This window comes from Erinaceus europaeus, chromosome 9 (genome assembly GCF_950295315.1).
Source record: "Erinaceus europaeus chromosome 9, mEriEur2.1, whole genome shotgun sequence".
Lineage (NCBI taxonomy): Eukaryota > Metazoa > Chordata > Mammalia > Eulipotyphla > Erinaceidae > Erinaceus > Erinaceus europaeus.
Window position 1 is genome coordinate 5247783 of NC_080170.1, and position 19201 is coordinate 5266983.

At 49.1% G+C, this 19201-nt stretch overlaps 1 protein-coding gene across 1 annotated transcript in view; it reads left to right on the forward strand.

The window, feature by feature from the left end:
* Window positions 1-19201, forward strand: part of TENM2 (teneurin transmembrane protein 2) — a 755069-nt gene that overhangs the window by 584271 nt on the left and 151597 nt on the right. The window contains exon 5 of the mRNA XM_060197006.1: window positions 11356-11594. Coding sequence (XP_060052989.1) covers window positions 11356-11594 — 239 coding nt within the window. The remainder of the gene's footprint in view (window positions 1-11355; window positions 11595-19201) is intronic.

The following is a 19201-nucleotide window of genomic DNA, read 5'->3' on the forward strand; positions in this document are numbered from 1 at the left end:
ACTGTGACCCATCCCTCCCGCCCAATCCCACCCCCCACTGGCCCAGGAAGCTACATGTCTACCCCTCACCACTGGGTTTTTACTTTGGTGCCCTACTTACAATTTGATCAGGTCCTGCTTTTAGTTTCCCTTTCAGATCTTCTAAGTCAGCTTCTGTTGATGAGTGGGATCATCCCATACTCATCTTTATCTTTCTGACTTAGCTCACTTAACATAATTCCTTCTAGCTCTGTCCAAGATGGGTCAGAGAAGGTGGGTTCATTGTTCTTCATAGCTGCATAGTATTCCATTGTGTATATATACCACAGCTTTCTCAGCCACTCATCTGTTGTTGGGCACCTGGGTTGCTTCCAGGTTTTAGCTATTATGAATTGTGCTGCTATGAACATAGGAGTACACACCTCTTTTTGGTTGGGTGTTATGGAGTCCTTGGAGTATAAGCCCAGGAGAGGAATTATTGGGTCATATGGAAGGTCCATGTCTAGCCTTCTGAGAGTTTTCCAGACTGCTCTCCACAGAGGCTGTACCAGTTTACATTCCCACCAGCATGTAAAAGGGTTCCTCTGTCCCCACATCCTCTCCAGCATTTGTTGCTGCTGTCCTTTTTGATGTATGCCATTCTTACAGGAGTGAGGTGGTATCTTAGTGTTGTCTTAATTTGCATTTCTCTGACAATCAGTGACCTAGAGCAGTTTTTCATATGTTTGTTAGCCTTTTGGATCTCCTCTGTGGTGAATATTTTGTTCATTTCCTCTGCCCTTTTTTGGATGGGGTCATTTGCTTTTTTGCGGCTAAGTTTGCTGAGCTCTTTATATATTTTGGTGATTAGTTTCTTGTGTGATGTCTGGCATGTGAAGATCTTCTCCCATTCTGTGAGGGGTCTCTCTGTTTGTTTAATAGTTTCTTTGGATGTGCAGAAGCTTTTCAATTTGATGTAGTCCCATTGGTTTGTTTCTGCTTTGGTCTTCCTTGCAATTGGGTTTGATTCATCAAAGATGTCCTTGAGGTGTCTGTGGGAAAGTGTTTTACCAATGTTTTCCTCTAAGTATTTGATTGTTTCTGGTCTGACATCTAGGTCTTTGATCCATTTGGACTTGATTTTTGTTTCTGGTGAGATAAAGTGGTTCAATTTCATTCTTCTGCATGTTTCAACCCAGTTTTCCCAGCACCATTTATTGAAGAGAGCCTCCTTTTTCCATTTAATCCTTTGGGCCCCCTTATCAAAGATTAGATGCCCATAGGTGTTGGGATTTACTTCTGGGCTTTCAATTCTGTTCCACTGGTCTGTGTGCCTATTTTTGTTCCAGTACCATGCTGTTTTGATGATGATGGCTTTATAATATAGTTTAAGGTCTGGGAGTGTGATGCCTCCATTTCTGTTTCTTTTCCTTAAGATGGTTTTGGCAATTCTAGGTGTTTTCAGGTTCCAGATAAATGATTGTAGTGTTTGTTCTATTTTCTTAAAGAAGCCTGGTGGAACTTTGATGGGAATTGCATTAAATTTGTATATGGCTCTGGGGAGAATATTCATTTTGATGATATTTATTCTTCCAATCCATGAGCATGGGATATCTTTCCATTTCTTGGTATCAGTTTCTATCTCCTTGAGTAGCGACTCATAGTTTTCAGCATACAAGTCTTTCACTTCTTTGGTCAACTTTATTCCTAGGTATTTGATTGATTTTGCTGAAACAGTAAATGGGAGTGATTTCTGGATGTCTTCTTCTTCAGATTTAGTGTTTGCATAAAGAAATGCCACTGATTTTTGTACATTGATTTTGTAGCCTGATACCTTGCTATATTGCCTAACAACTTCCAGTAATTTTCTACTGGATTCTTTAGGTCTTTCTATGTATACTATCATATCATCTGCAAATAGTGAGAGCTTGACTTCTTCCCTTCCAATCTGTATCCCTTTGATTTCTTTCTCTTGCCTGATTGCTATGGCAAGAACTTCCAATACTATGTTGAAGAGTAACGGTGACAGTGGACAGCCCTGTCTAGTCCCCGATCTGAGGGGGAATGCTTTCAGCTTCTGTCCATTGAGTATGATGTTGGCTGTAGGTTTGCTATATATAGACTCCACTATCTTGAGGAATTTCCCATCTATTCCCATTTTTTGTAGAGTTTTGAGCATGAATGGGTGTTGGATTTTGTCAAAGGCTTTCTCTGCATCTATTGAGATAATCATGTGGTTTTTGGCTTTGCTTTTATTGATGTGATGAATGACACTGATTGATTTACGGATGTTGAACCAGCCTTGCATTCCTGGGATGAATCCCACTTGGTCATGATGAACAATCTTTTTGATGTGTTGCTGTATCCGGTTGGCCAAGATCTTGTTTAATATTTTGGCATCTATGTTCATCAGAGATATTGGTCTGTAGTTTTCCTTTTTTGTTCTGTCCCTATCAGCTTTTGGTATCAGGGTGATGTTGGCTTCATAAAAGGTGGAAGGAAGTATTCCTGTTTCTTCAATCTTATGGAATAGCTTAAGAAGTATGGGTATTAACTGTTTCCTGAAAGTTTTGTAGAATTCGTTTGTGAAGCCATCTGGTCCAGGACTTTTGTTGTTGGGGAGATTCTTAATAACGGTTTCAATTTCTTTGTCTGTGATTGGTGCATTTAGATTTTGTAGTTCTTCTTGGTTCAGTTTTGGAAGTGCATAGGTTTCTAGGAATTGTTCCATTTCTTCCAGATTCTCTAGCTTGGTGGCATATAGTTCTTTATAGAAGTTTCGCAGAATTCTCTGGATTTCTGTGGTGTCAGTTGTGATATCTCCTGTATTGTTTACAATTCTATTAATTTGAGTCTTCTCTCTTTTTTGTTTGGTGAGTCTGGCTAGGGGTTTGCCAATTTTGTTTAATCTTTCAAAGAACCAACATTTGGCTTCATTGATCTTTTGTATGGTTCTTTTATTTTCGATGTTGTTTATTTCTGCTCTAACTTTAGTGATTTCTGTCCTTCTGGTTGCTTTAGGGTTCCTTTGTTCCTCTTCCTCTAAGTCCTTGAGGTGTGTAGTAAGGTCGTTCATTTGGGCTTCTTCTTGGTGTTTAATATGTGATTGTATGGCTATAAGTTTCCCTCTCAGTACTGCTTTCGCTGTGTCCCAAATATTTTGATAGGTTGTGTCTTCATTTTCATTAGTTTCCAGGAACATTTGAATTTCCTGTTTGAGTGAGTCTCTGACCCAGTGGTTCTTAAGGAGCATGTTGTTTAGTTTCCAAATTCTATGTCTTTTAATAATTTTCCGTTTGTTGTTAAAAGTTAGTTTTACTCCACTGTGGTCTGAGAAGATACTTGGGATGATTTCAATGCTCTTGAATTTATTGATGCTGTCTTTGTGGCCTAACATGTGGTCTATCCTTGAGTATGTGTTATGTGGATTTGAAAAGAAGGTGTATTCCAGTTTTTTGGGGTGGAGGAGTCTGAAAATGTCCAAGAGGTCTAGTCTGTCAATCTCTTCATTCAATTCTCTTGTATCTTTATTGGTTCTCTGCTTTGTTGATCTGTCTAAGTGTGAGAGTGGGGTATTGAAGTCTCCCACTATTATTGTATTACTATTGATGTATTTTTGAAATTCTTTCAGTAGATGCTTAATGTATTTAGATGGTCCCTCGTTGGGTGCATAGATGTTAATAATTGTTAAGTCTTCTTGGCTGATTGACTCTCTAATCATTATGTAATGTCCTTGCCTATCTTTTATTACTTTATTTAATTTAAAATCTATCGTGTCTGAGATGAGAATGGCTGTTCCTGCCCTTTTTTGTGGACCGTTAGCCTGTATGATAGTTTTCCATCCTTTCACTTTAAGTCTGTGTTTATCTTGTTGTGACATATGGGATTCTTGCAAGCAGCATATGGTTGGGTTATGTTTTCTGATCCATCCCCCCACCCTGTGTCTTTTGATGGGTGAGTTTAAGCCATTGACATTTATTGATATTATGGATTTAATGTATTGTAGTGCCATTGTTCTAAAACAATGTTTACTCTGATATATTGCAAGTATTATAGTGATGTTCTTGTTTATAAGAGGTCTTTTAGTACCTCTTTCAGGGCCGGCTTGGTGATAGTTGCCTCCTTTAACTGTTGTTTGTCTAAGAAGGTTTTGATCCCTCCATCTAGCTTGAATGAAAGTCTAGCAGGATATATTATCCTTGGTTGAAACCCTTTTTCATTCAGGGCTCGATAGATATCTTGCCACTCCCTTCTGGCTTTTAGAGTTTGAGTTGAGAAATCTGCAGATAGTCTTATGGGTTTTCCCCTGTATGTGACTTTTTGTTTCTCTCTTGCAGCCTTTAGGATCCGTTCTTTATCCTTACTTCTTCTCATTGTGACTATGATGTGTCTTGGTGTCTTCAGGTCTGGGTTGATTCTGTTTGGTACTCTCTGGGCCTCTTGAACCTTGATATCCTTTCTGTTATTCAGGTCTGGGAAGTTTTCTTGTATTATTTCCTCTAGAATGTTTTCTTCCCCTTCCTCTCTTTCTTCCTCTGGCAGGCCAATTATACGAATGTTACTTCTTTTGAGATCATCCCATATGTCTCTGTTGTTGTTTTCAGTGTCTCTCAATCTCTTTTTAAGCTCTTTCACCTCTTTCTTCGTTTTCTCTAACTCATCCTCTGTCTGACTAATTCTGTTTTCTGCTTCTGTTAGTCTGCTTTCCCTTGCCTCAGCTTCTTTCTTCATTACAGCTATTTCAGCTTTCAGTTCTCTAATTGTCTCAAGATAATCAGTATTTTCCTTGGGGGTCTCAACTGTTGTTTCCCTAATACTGCCATTCCTTTCCTCCAATGTTGTTTTCATTTCTGTGATTAATAAGTTTATTATTGCTTGCATACTTTTCTTATCTATGGTTACTTCTGACTGATTTGTGGTTTCTTCTGGGCTCTTGTCTTCATTCATTGGGGTAGCAGTTTTATTTGTTTTTAATCTACCCATTTTTTTATGTGTTTCTCTCTTTTTTTTATGCTCTGTTGTTCCTCAGTTGTTGTGTTTTGAGCACAAGTAACACTGTACTAAATACCTTTATGACAGTTGCACTCACCAACCTCCGGAATAACAGTAGCAACTGAAGTAAGTATTGAAGGAGTTTAATCGTTACCAATTAGCCAAACAATTTCTCCAGTCCGTGAAAAAATAGTAACCAAATCCCAGTGAAGAAAGAGAAAAGAAAGAGAGGATAGCAAGAATAGACAGTTATGCAAATCTACTATCCAGTGTATATTCTAGGGGTAACAAGAGTGTAAAGGGAACTAGAGCAGAGATACACACATAGAGAGTCCACTCTGGGTCAGATTTCTTCCCCAAAGTAATTCACAAATTCAGAAAGGCAAAGAAGAAAGAAGTGTATGACAAGATTAAAAAAAAAGAGAGAGATAGAGGGAGATAAGAGAGAGAAAAGGGAGAAGATAAGAAGAAGAGTTGTAATTAAAGAGCAGTGCGAGGAACTTCCCAAATGTGTATCAGTGAATTAAAAAAAAAAAAAGAAAGAAAAAACACCCTGTTCAGTGGTATGGGGTATCCTGCTAGTAGCTGGTCCCAGGCACTGCTTATGGGGGGGGGGGGGGGGGAAGGATGTATGCTTGAAAATTAAAAGGAAGAAAAAAGAATTTTTTCCCCTATTCTAATTCTTAACCCAAATTAAGTTATGGCCACCTCCTTGGTGTCACCGCTATGGCCCCTTATTGGCTGGCCTGCTAAAGGCAGAAAATCCTATTGTTTACATGAGATGTGTCCGGAGCTCCAAGGCTAGCCGCTTCTCAGTCCTCCATCTTCCGGGAAACCCCCCCCTCCAGACTTTTTTAAAGGATTTCTCAAAAATGAAAACTAGCTCCAAGTCCTTTGATGCAATGAGAGCTATACTCGAGAAGTCTTTGGATCCGCCCTCGGGGTCGCGGTGGACCCTGGAGACTCCCAAGAGGCAGCCCCCGAGCTAAAGTGCTCTCTCTGGGTCCTCTGCCCGCCGCGCTCTGCAACCGGCGGAGGAGCCGCCTTCCTGGGCGGGCGGAGGACAATGCCCGGCGCACTCGCCTTGCCCTGCGCCCTGGGAATTCTGGCGCCCCCTAGTCCGTGTCACCTTTACTCTAATTCTTAACCCAAATTAAATTGTAATCACTTCTTTGGTGTCCCCCCTTATTGACTGGCCTGCTAAAGGCAGAAAATCCTACCATTGCCGACGATGCGATCAGAGCACTCGCTGTTAGCGACTTCTCAGGCCGCCATCTTCCGGTACTCCCCCTAAAATCACTTTCTTATGAAACACAACTGAAAGCAGACAGCAAACTTAAGATATTCAGAGAGAACAATGAGGGGGGGAATCGAGAGAAAAGCAGTAGGCAGTTTTTGCTTCTTTCACCTTGAACCAGATTATCCAAATCTCACCATGTAGCATCATGAGTCCCCGGAGGGTGTCCTAGTGCAAAAAGCTCCTCGAAATTCCATTTAGGGTGCTTCTGACGGTTCCTGCTGGATTGCTGCAGGGACCCAGTTTTTAAAATGTCTTCCCATGGAAAAAAGAATCAAATCAGGAGGGTAGAACTAATGATGTGTCTCCATTCTTGGGGACTGCCAAGGTCCTGGATAGTGCTTTTCAAGTTAGAGTGGTCCTTCTCGGTAAGAAACATGCTAGAAGAAGTCCAGAAAGTCCCAGGGGAAATCTCCATGCATCTCCCAAGCTCTACGATCATGGTCATAAGGAACCAAAGTTCCCGGTCAGGGAACCAAAGTGTGGCCCAAAGCAAAATGTTCCAGAGACAGAGAAACTATCTCATGAAGAAAGAGTAGAGGCTTTGGGAAAACTCTTCATAAGTAGAAAGGCAGCCCATAGTGGATAGGTAGCCAAAAGGCTTTACTTTTCTGGGGGATGGGCAGGTTAGGTCCCACTTTGGTGCCGGTCCCTATTTCAGGCGCCATATGCTGGGCTGGGTTAGCTTCACAGGTGGTAGAGAGATGACCAGGGACTCATGGTTGATCTGGGAAGCAGCATCTCTTTTATTAATCAGATACATCGCCTTTTATGCATCTCTTCACCGGAAGTGGCAAGGAAAAGGAAATGACTAGGAGAGGGGGCACAGCAAAAAAAAAAAAAAAAAAAGCATGAACAGAACATAGAAAAGCTTCCATCTAACCAGTGGGGATTAAACCAGTACCCTGCAGGCAGGGCGGGACCCAGGTAAAACAGTGATTGTTTAAATAGACCACATCGTAAGTAATACAAGCGAACATAATGTGATGATCAAAACAGAAGGTCTTAGAAGCAGAATTTAGAAGCAGACCAATGTGTGTGTGTGTGTGTGTGTGTGTGTGTGTGTGTGTGTGTGTGTGTGTGTGTGTGTGTGTTAATATGAGAGAGAAAATGATAAGAAGCAGGGAGAGATGGGGGGGAGAGCACCACTCTGGCAGCATCACTGGGAGCTTTTGTTTTCTGAGGGGTGGTAGGGAGAGGAGTTTAGTAAGTAGTGTGGTGTCATGGAGCCAGCTCAGCCTGTTAGAGCAGCAGCCTGGGTGCTTGAAGTCCCAGAGGCTGCAGCTTCAATCACTTGAACCACCTTATGTCAAGGTTCAGTGCTGATAGCTCTCACTCTCATATAAATAAATGCACAAAAAAAAAGTCTTTAAGAAAGATGGAATGTATATTCCAAGGGGTCCATGACTTCACTAGTTTTTGCCTGAACCTGACATCTAATATGCAGGTGGACCCAACTTATTGTCTGGGGAGATGGTGTCATAGTTGGAAAAAGGACTAGAAAGCTGGATCAGGAATGAGAGGGCAGACGACCCCACCAATGTGTCCTGGAGCTCCACTTCCCCAGAGCCCTGCCCCACTAAGGAAAGAGAGAGGCAGGCTGAGAGTGTGGATCAACCTGTCAATGCCCATGTTCAGTGAGGAAGCCATTACAGAAACCAGACTTTGCACCTTCTGCATCCCACAATGATCCTGGGTCCGTACTCCCAGAGGGATAAAGAATAGGAAAGCTATCAGGGGAGGGGAGGGGATACGGAGATCTGGTGGTGGGAATTGTGTGGAGTTGTACCCCTCTTATCCTATGGTCTTGTCAATACTTCCATTTTATAAATAAATAAGTAATAATAATCATAACAAAAAAGAAAGGTAACAGAAAAAATAAAATATTAAAAATAAAAAAATTTAAAAAGAGAATGGATGGATAGATTAATGGAATGAATGAATGGATGGAATGAATGAATGAATGGAATGAATGGATGGAATGAATGAAGGAATGAAAGGAATGAATGAATGAAATGAATAAATGAATGGAATAAATGAATGAATGGATGGAATGAATGAATGAATGAAAGGAATGAATGAATGAAATGAATAAATGAATGGAATAAATGAATGAATGAATGAATAAATGAATGAATAAATGGAATGAATGAATAAATGAATGAATGAATGGCATGTGGAAAAGAGATTAGAGAAAGAGTGCATTCAGGGATGGATTCTGGAGTGGAAAGTGGTGGAGGTGGGGTGGGGCAGGCTCCCCAAGCGTGATGTGGTTAGTAAACAGGTGCTAGCTGGAGGTAGGGGGAAGCTGGGACAAAGCCCTTCCTGAGAATGCATCACAAGCCATGCCCCCAGCTGGCAGCTTCACCGGCAGTTGAGAAGGATGCCCCTTCTGGAATAGCTGAGAGGGGCCCAGGACCCCGAGCAGAAGTGGACAGGAGCGTGAGGCAGTGGAAGCAGCTGCAGACACTGGGCTCCAGGGTGAAATGTCAGCTTCCCTCCTTTCCCGCTGTGGAGCCCGCCTGTGGCTGCAAAAGCCAGGAGGTGCTGGTGTTTGTGGCAGCAGGAGGGCTGCAGGGGAGGGTTCCTCGGACCCTCATGGGGAGGGCAGAGAGGGGAGGGGAGGAGACAGGGGCCACAGCTGCTCAGCTGGAACAGCAGGGCTTGGGGGCCAGTACTGGGGAGGGGAGGGGTGCCGCTTGTCTAGGAAGCCGTGGCTGTGAATGAAGGTAGGTGCCCTGTGGGCTGGGAAAGGGAACCCAGAGGCTGCAGCTGTAGGACCAGTGCTGTGTTGCCGCATTTCCAACCCCCTTGGTGAGGGCCACCAGGTCTCTGCACCCTTTGCTCCCACAGCGCCACCCTCCTCTTAAGCACCAAAGGCCAGTGGCCATCAGGCCTGAAACTGCCCTTGCCAGGGAAGGACAGCTCACGTCTCCGGTTGCTTGTGAGGCTCAGAGATCACTCACAGAAGAGGCTCTGAAGCTGGGAGCACTCACTATGGAAGAGCTATACCTGCAGGGTCCAGTGCTCCCCGCCTCTGCAAGGTCCTCAGTACTCCCCTTCAGTAGGGGGACCCAGCCCCCCCAAGACCAGCCCTTCTGTGGTTTATCCAGGGCTGGCTCTTCAGGACCCCTGGCCAGTGCATCTTGCTCTGAACTCTGCCTCATATGCAGCCCACACCTGCTGCTCCTCCCCGTGGACTGTTTTGAGCTACAAGGGGAGCCACTGTGAGGGGGACACAAAGCCTTATTTATGGACTCAGACCTCGGGGCCTAAGCAGATCATTGAGCGTGCTGATGGTGCAGATCAAGTTTAAATATCAGCTGTTGATTTGAATGTCAGCCGTGCTAAATAATTCACTAATCAGACACTTCTTTCCTGCCGTGACGGCCAGCATGGGGGTCCTGGAGTCCAGGATGGAAAGACACCCCAGTTTTCTGGGAAATCTGTCAGATACAAATACAGGCAATAGGGGGCCTGGTGGTGGCACCCAGTTGAACACACACATTAGCATGTGCAAGGACCTGGGTTCAAGACCATGTTCCCCACCTGCAAGAGGGACATTTCACAATCATCAGTGCAGGTCTGCAGGTGTCTCTCTTTCTTCCTCTCTTTCTCCACATCCTCTCTCAGTTGCTCTCTGTCTTAACAAGTATATTAAGAGGAGGAAAAAGGGGGAAATGGCTATCAGGAGTGGTGGGTTTCTGTACATTTGTAGTGCTGGCACTACATCCCAGTGACACCCTTGGTGGCAATAAAATAATAATAATGAATAATAATAAAAGAGGCAGTGTCAGCAGCCTCGCCCTTGGAGCCTGTCTCCCCTACAGAGTACTTTGGGAGCATCATACCCCACTCCCAGCCTAGGTGAGGCATAAGCAGACCATCGAGCCTGGTAGTGGGTGGGCGGTATATAGCCCAGGAATGCTGTGGTACCCAGTGTGACAGAAGAGAAAGGGAGCCCCGGATGGCATTTTGGAATCTGAGAACTGAGACTGATAAATGTCTAAACAGTGAGACCATTCCATTCACTCACTCATCCACTTTCCTATTCATCTGTCCATCCATCCACCCATCAACCCCCATCCATCCACCCATCCACCCATGCATCCATCCATCCATCAAATCATCCATTCATCCACCCATCCACCCATGCATCCATCCATCCATTCATCCAACCATCTATCCATCCACCCATCCATCCATCCATTCATTCATCCAACCATCCATCCATCCATCTACCCACCCACCCATCCACCCATCCATCCATCCATCCACCCATCCACCCATCCATCCATCTACCCCTATCCATCCACCCATGCATCCATCCATCCATCAACTTGTCCATTCATCCACTCATCCATTCATCCACCCATCCATTCATTCATCCAACCATCTATCTATCCATCCATCCATCCATTCATTCATTCAACCACCCATCCATCCATCCATTCATTCATCCAACCATCCATCCACCCATTCATTCATTCATTCATCCAACCATCCATCCATCCATCCATCCATCCATCCATTCATTCATTCATTCATCCAACCATCCATCCATCCATCTATCCACCCATCCATCCATTGATCCATCCATCCACCCATCCATCCATGCACTCGCCTCTCCCCTGCTCTCAACTTTGCAGTGGGCACAGGAAATGTAAAGACAGACCAGGTACAAGACAGGACATGGTGCCCATCCGCCTGCTCAGACCTAAGGCTTCAGGCACGCACGTGACTCTCCCTAGCCCGTGCTTCAGACCTCCTCCCCATCCCACCCTGTGTCAGACCATCACTGCAGACAAGGCGTGAAAAGCCACAGTGGACAGTTGATGGATGTCACACTCACACAGAAGAGAAAGATGCCACCTCTAGCCCCTGGGGGTGTACAGGGCCCTGGGGGAGAGCCCATGGGATCCGGGATCCAGGTTCACGAGACGGGGGGCAGCCCCTCACGTGTGTGCAGACCCCCCTGGTGGGCAGGCCTCCACGTGCCATGGCTGCGTGCAGGTGTGCAGGTGGCTGGGCTGCACCTGTGGGCTCCCCACGGGCCTGCGCGGGGCTGACCCGCTGACCCGCTGACCGCTGCTCTCCCGCCCCCGCAGGCACTTCCTCTTCAAGACGTCGTCGGGCAGCACTCCGCTGTTCAGCAGCTCGTCCCCAGGCTACCCGCTGACCTCGGGGACCGTGTACACGCCGCCACCGCGCCTGTTGCCGCGCAACACCTTCTCCCGCAAGGCCTTCAAGCTGAAGAAGCCATCCAAGTACTGCAGCTGGAAATGCGCCGCCCTGTCGGCCATCGCCGCCGCCCTGCTGCTGGCCATCCTGCTGGCCTACTTCATCGGTGAGCGGGCTGGGGGGTGCCGGGAGGGCAGGCGGCCGAGACCCGCCTCTCTGGGGCAAGCCATGTGCCCGCGTCTTCTCCCGCCCACGTGTGCTGCAGTGCTAAATGCTAGGTCCTGCCAACCCCTCACCCCTGGGAGCCAGGGTTCCCCCCACACCCTCTTCTCTGAAGGATGGCCCCTGGCTGCTGGTTTTGGGCCCCAGGAAGCCGTGTGGGGGCGGAGGGTGGGTTCTGGGGAGCCCTGAGGCAGCCTGAGGGGGCCAGCTCAGCTGTGGCTGGGCGAATCTAAAGTGCTGGTGCTGTAGCAGACTGGAAGGCAAACAGCAGGACCAAGACGCACTTGGGAGAAAAAGGAGCTTGTTGATTCAGGGTTCAGGATGGGCCTGAACCCAGCAGGGCCTGAGCCTGACCTGCGCTAGAAGCAGGCTTTATCTGTGGTTAGCAGGAAGGGGGCTGCGTGGGGTACCGCTGGCCGGTAGGACCTGCAGGGGTAGCTGGTAGCAGTTTCTCAGAAGCAGGTTGTAACTGTTAGGATGGGAAAAACATTTGAGCTTTCCGAGTTTCCCTTTGCCCTGACCTTGTCTAGAGACAGCAGCTAAGGTTCCCTCATCTGACTCTTCCGTGTCTGTGCCCTCACCAGGGTCAGCCCCGGCCGAGCCCCAGAGCTGGCCTGTGGCTGGGGCTGTGACGTCCAGAGGAGGGGCCACCCAGCCAGATCTGCAGACAGAGTCCAGCCACCTGGGGGCCCAGCTGCCTCCCCTCCTGTGCCGGGTCCTCATGGCTTCAGAGATGACACCTCTGCCCACATCCCTCTGAGCCACTGTGCCTCTCAGCCTCCCTGGCTGTGCTCCTGGGGCCCTGGTGTGGCCTGGTGCCTGACTCCCAGCCCAGGAGGTGGACCTGCAGCACTGAGGCTCCAGGGAAGGCAGTGCACTGAGCCAGGGCCACTGACACCTGCTCAGCACCAGATACCCTCAGTTACAACGGATCGGAATCACCTGGTGGTTCTGGCCAGGCTTTGGGGCACCTAGGACAGGCCTGCCCAGGATGGGAAGCCTGTGGGTCAGCTCCAGAGTGGCTCCGCACGCCCCTGGGCCCGCCCCATCTCGGAGGGGAAAGGGACTGCCTGGTTCTGGCTTTGCCTCTGCTCCCAGTAGAAGCCCCCCCATCTTGAGGCTGTACCCTCCCCCAGCCTCCTCCCCCTGCAGCCTACATGCTGCCAGCCCCACCCCCACTAAGAGCCTGGTCCAGACCCCCAGGGTCCTGGGGCCCTGCCTACCCGACCATGTGAATTTTCCATTCTCCCCCAGAGCGTTGCCGGGCTCACCTGAAGAAGCAGGTGCTTTTGTGGTCTGTGCCTGTGACATCTCTCAGGAGTACCCCTCAAAAGTGAGGCGTGGACACTGGGGGTGAGGCATGGATTAACCTGGGGTTTTGCAAACACCTGCCAGCTCTAGGTGGGACCAGGCCTGACACCCCTGCACCCTCACCTCAGCTCATATCTGCTCTCAGTGGCCTCCCAGAAAGGATAGGGGTGTGTACCAGGCAAGGTGGGATGTCTGCCCCCTTGTCACCTGAGAGACATTGGTGTCACGGAAGGAGGTTCAGTGCTGTCTCTGTGGAAGCCAGTGGATGGTTCCTTAGGGGTACTCATGTACTCTGACTCAGGCCTAAACTAGAGAGACTCCCTAAGCTTGTCACCCTCTAGCATCCTGCTGGGTTCCGCCCTAACTGGTATGACAGTTAAACTAGCGAGGGGGGCAGGGGGCACCGGTCCAGGAAGGGTGTCATGTGGCTGATGGCTGCGAGACTTGTCAGAGGTGAGCTGGGAGGCACGTTTGCCCTCAACTGGCAGCCATGAGAAGCCAGGCGGGGCATCCCAGGGTGCTTGCTGGCTTCTAGCCTGTCTCTGTCCGGTCTCCGCCGTGGGTGGGGGCTTGCCTGGGCCCTGAATGAAGGACAGTGAATGACTCAGGAGTGGCGACCCCCTGGAGATGGTGGCGGTGAGTGTGGAGACTGTGGCTGCTTTGCAGAGTTGGAGGCCTTCTCAGCCCCGAGTTCTGGCCTTGAGCCGGCGACCCCCTGGCCTTAGCCTGGCGAAGTCCTGTTCCTTCTGAGCCTCGGCTTGCTCATTGCATTCTGGGAGCACGCTGGTGACCCCTCGGCCCTCCTGCCTGCCTGCCTGGCAGGACACAGTGGACCCTGGGGCCCGGCCTGCTGGGAACTATGACAGAGGCCTCAGAAAAGTCCCCTTGAATAGAAACATCCGCAAAAAGGCGCAGCTTGGGGAAGCTCAGCACCATGAAGACAGGGCCTTCCCAGACCCACAGTCTGTGGGACTGTGGGGGGCAGAATGGGGTCAACTCTGGGTAGACGGTGAGGGGAGGGGAAAGGACAGGCAGGGAGCTGGTGCCATGTGCTCTGCTCTTGCAGTGAACTGCCCTGTGCCCTGTGCTGGCTCAGCACAGACCAGTCTAGGAGGAATCACCACAGAAAGCAATGTGAACAGCTCAGGAGCCGCTGCGGGTCACTCAGGCCCCAGCCCCAAGGCTTCCCAGGGGACACTCCTCAGAGCCTCCTCCCAGGAAGCTGGCTCTTCCCGGAGCAGTTCAAGTCCTGGCACCTCAGGCACAGACACGTGAGTCCCTAGTCTTCTGAGCCTCCCTCCCAGGAAGCACTGCTCGCCTGTTCTCTGTGGCGCTCCACATGTCTCTCCTCCCAGGGCACAGGACAGCAGCCACTAGAGCCCTACCTGCTGTGGCCCGGGCACCTTTTCTCAACCTAACTCATGTGACTATGGCACGAGGGCCCTGGGCCAGCCCCCAGCATGCACCTGGGCAGACGACACTCATTCGAAAGGCTCATTACTGAGAACCAGGGGTCTGTGGTTACCGGCCAGCCCCTTGCAAGGACAAGGCAGGGCCCTGGTCCCCAAAGGCTGGACGGGGTGCTCCCTGGGCCTCTCTGGGACCACAGTCCCCATCTCCCCCAGAGGAGCATGGGTCTTACTCGATTCCCCTCCAGACCCAGCTCTGTCCTCTGACCCAGAGAGAATTCCTGCTTCTCCCCCTCAAGAAACATCTCTGGACACAGTTGGGAGAAACAGTCCTCTGTTCCTGGTCTCCTAGCCCGTCCTCTCATTTCCTCTTGCTCTAAGTCTGCCGTTTCAGGAGTCAGCAGATGTGTTCCTCAGAGTGCCAGGTAGTGAGTATATCTGGATGTAACCTCCGCCTTCGTGACTGGGACTCTGGCTGAAAAGCAGAAGCAGCAGTCTATCGGATTATTTCTGTTAACTGCCTGTGAGAGAAAGCGGGGCGGGGGGGGGGGTTGCTTCACAGGAGAGACAGAGGCTAGAGCCCCACTCTGATACATTCAACCCAGGAGCTCCAAGCGGGAGCCCTAGCATGCAGGTCACGCACCCCGCCAGGGAATGTGGCCATTCCCCTGACCACAGCACAGACAGCATGCAGATAAGCAAATGGGCACAGGTGAGTTCCAGAACACTCCATTATGGTCCCTGAGAAGTGGGTGTTCCATGTTTCTGGGCTAGCTTTCTCTCCGCCCCCCTCCCCAGCCATTTAGAAAAACTATCCTTTTGTACACAAACTTGAAAACAAACAAACATGGACAGCAAAGCAGCTCGCTTGGTGCCCTGGGGGGTGGCACAGTGGCTAAACCTTTGAACTTAGAAGCACAGCATGCCAAGTTCAATCCCCTGCATTAGATGTGCCGAGTGGTGCCCTGGTTCTCACTCCACCACCACCATCACCACCATTAGTAGATCAATACTGCATGTTTAAAAATAGCTCACCTGGGGGGGGGGGTCGAGCAGTAGCGCAGCAGGTTAAGCACATGTGGCGCGAAGCGCAAGGACCGGCATAAAGATCTCGGTTCGAGCCCTTGGCTCCCCACCTGCAGGGGAGTCGCCTCACAGGGGGTGAAGCAGGTCTGCAGGTGTCTGTCTTTCTCTCCCCTTCTCTGTCTTCCCCTCCTCTCTCCATTTCTCTCTGTCCTATCCAACAACAACAACAGCAATGACAAAAATAATAACAACAACAAGGGCAACAACAAGGGAAACAAAATGGGAAAAATGGCCTCCAGGAGCAGTGGATTCGTAGTGCAGGCACCGAGCCCCAGTAACAACCCTGGAGGCAAAGAAAAAATATCTCTCACCTGGATAGTGCATCTACTCTGTCATGCACACAACCCGGGTTCAAGCCCAGCCCCCACAGCACTGGAGGACATGGGTCTGATGTCTCTTCCTCTCCCTCTGTTTCTCTGTAAGAAAAAGTCAGTCCAGAGCACAGTGGAAAGATCCAGGAAGAAAGGAAGAAAGAAGAAAGAAAGAAAGAAAGAAAGAAAGAAAGGAAGGAAGGAAGGAAGGAAGGAAGGAAGGAAGAAAGAAGAAAGAAAGAAATAGACAACCAGTTGCTGGGCGGTAGCGCAGTGGGTTAATGGCACATGGCACGAAGTGCAGGGACCGGCGTAAGCATCCCAGTTCGAGCCCCCGGCTCCCCACCTGCAGGAGAGTCGCTTCACAGGCGGTGAAGCAGGTCTGCAGGTGTCTGTCTTTCTCTCCCTCTCTCTGTCTTCCCCTCCTCTCTTGTTTTTTTCTCTGTCCTATCCAACAACGACTACAGCAATAACAACAACGGCAGCAATAACAACAACAAGGATAAACAACAAGGGCAACAAAAAGAAAAAAAATAGCCTCCAGGAGTAGTGGATTCCTAGTGCAGACACCGAGCCCCAGTGATAACCCTGGAGGAAAGAAAGAGAGAGAGAGAGAGAGAGAGAGAGAGAGAGAGAGAGAGAGAGAAAGGCAAATAGAAAACAGCTGGTGGAATGGGCTTGGTCCACAGGCCACATTCCCCCCCCCCAGCCCCACCCCCTATCTGCACCTTGACCCCAGAGAAATTGCTTTCACACTAGTGTTCACTGGAAATGGAGCAGAAAGTTATGCTTTCCTGATAGACTTGTCCCTTAGTACTCACGGGGGACTCACCCAGCAGCCTGCCCCATGCCAAATTCCACGTGGGCAGAGTCCCTCCAGTAACTTCTATGCTCCCAGGCACTGAACATCACCTCTAGATAGTTCAGAGTACCAGTCTGCTGCAGACGCAGGGAAATATCTGCCATCTGGGCTGTTTAGGGAATGAGGGCAAGGAAAAAATGTCTGTTGATGGTTCATACAAATGCAGCCCGTTCAGGCCTCCCTGCCTCACGCCCTTTCTCATCTGCTGCTATTTGAGTCTACAGAGCCCAGGATACAGCATCCCGCCCATCTCAAGTGGCAGGCCCACCTCACCGTGGGTAATTCAGTCTGGCTCTCTGACCCGCACCCCAGAAAGGAGCGCAAGCCCCATCTGCTTTCAGCTAGACACCTTCTCAGGGATAAACAGCCCTAACAGACCACAGGAAGCGGTCTTCCCACTCCTGCAGGCAGTGGGGTTTCCTGGCAGCTGTGTGTGTTCTTTTTTTTTTTTTAATTTATTTTCAGTCTATTCACTTGTTTTCATTTATTTCTTTATATGTGGAATCGGGACCTTGTCCATGTATCATTTCACCACTCCCAAGCTGATTTTTTTTTCATCCAGATAGAGAGATGCAAGAAAGAGAAACACCAGCAGGCTGGGACCCGGTGTTGTGGTGCTGTCACGGGCCAGGGCTTAAACCTGGGTCACAAGCACATGGCAGGGTATACCCCCAATCCAGAGAGCTGGCTCTCAGGTCCGCTGGCATTGCTGCCACAGTGAGTCCCAGTTGCTCCGCACAGTCACTGCCAGGGGTTGTCAAGGTGACTTGAGGCTTGGCAGCAGGCTGCAAGCGTACCAGGCCCTCACTGGGTCCCAAACTGGCTTTTGGTAGATCTAGTTTCCTGCAAAGGCACTGAGGTCACCACAAGGCACCAGACATCAGAAAGAAGGATGTTTGCAAATGCCGGTGTTGCTGGCAAGTCTGAGAGTGAGCACAGCAGCCACCTGGGCCATGGGACTCGGCTCTCGCCTGACATAAAACAAGTTTTTTTTTTTATTTTAACGATTACTGTATTAATTTTTTAATATCCCCTTGTATTAACATGTTTTTCTTAGTCTTTATCCCTTATATTCTTTCAGAATCAAGGGTAAGGACAAATATATGTCTATGTATGTGGTAACCATACTTTTAAATCCAGAAACATGTTATTTCTATTTTTAAGACTTATTTTATTTCTGTTTTCTATCAGTGGGATTTGGTGCCAGCACTTTGAATCTGCTGCTCCCAGCAACCATTTTTCCCTCCCCTTTCTATTATACTTGCTACAACAGAGAGAAATTGAGAGGGGTGGGGAGACACAGAGGGAGAAAGACAGACACCTGCAGACCTGCTTCACCACTTGTGAAGCTTCCCCCTGCAAGTGGAGAGCAGGGGCTCTAAACCGGGTCCTTGGGCATGGTGGTATGTGTGCTGAACTGGGTGCACCACTGCCCAGTCCCAAAACTTTTATTTAATAGAAAGATCCAGACTAAAGCCTGGAGAAATAGCTCCTGTGAGTAACTCGCCGCTTTGTCACCATGTGTGACCTTGTAGGTGTGAGTCTAGCCCCCATGCATTGAAGGAATCTCTGTCTCTATCTAACAAAGAAGTATTAGAAAAGATTTCCCACAAGACAGAGGTGGAGAGAGAAGTTATACTGCCAGTCCCATACACGCAGTGCTGGGGACCCAGCCTGCACCCCCAGGTGTGCATGTCCGGCTGATGGCTTTCCTGCCACAAGATTATATCTGTATCTCTCTAGCTCTGTATCTTTTATGAGAGGGCAGGGCAGGGAGGGAGGGAGAGGCATGTGGGAGTCTCTGTGGTGCCAGGGGTCAAGCCTGGGCCTCCATCTGGCCGTCGCCTTGCTCCAGGGCTTCAGAGGGTACTTTCAGGGACCCAGGGTGCCCCCGACCCTTAGTTGCACTTGCTCCCTGCCCCCCATGCAGAGAAGCCTCTGGCTCCCTATTGTAACTTCCTCTCTCTCTCCCCAGCCCATCACCAAGTTAGCAGGCGCCTGGGCAAAGGAGACAGGCTGGGGCTGTGAGCACCCACACCCTGGCCTTCTTGGGGACCCCCACAGCTCCCCAAAATTGGGAGAGCTCACCCAGGAAGCAGGACATGTCCCTGCCTGGCCCCCACCACCACCACCCAGCACTCTGTTCCAGAAGTGGAGCCGGATTTAGTTGAAGTTCAAGGTGAAGACGCAATGGCATTAATCGGAAGGCCTCTTGGCTGCGTCTCTGTGAATGGGGGGTGTGTGCAGAGTGAAAGCAGTGGAGAAAAGAGCTCTCCTGTGCCAGATTAGGTCTGTGTCTGCAGCCGCACCAGGTCTTTTGTGCTTGGAGCTGCCCTGCTTAGCGACATGGAGGCTTCAGTCAGAAGGTTGATCCAAATGCGAATTTGAAAAGCTTCCCCAGTTCCCGCTCTCAAGGTCACCTTAGACCAGGCGGGGACCTTCCAGAACCTTCCCTCTTGGGTTGTTAAGAATAGATCCACGGAGTGTTTACCTGTGCCCTTTCCTCATCAAATAAAGTGTTTATTAAGTCGGTCTCTCCTAATAAGAGTTTCTGTATTAGAAGAGTCAATGG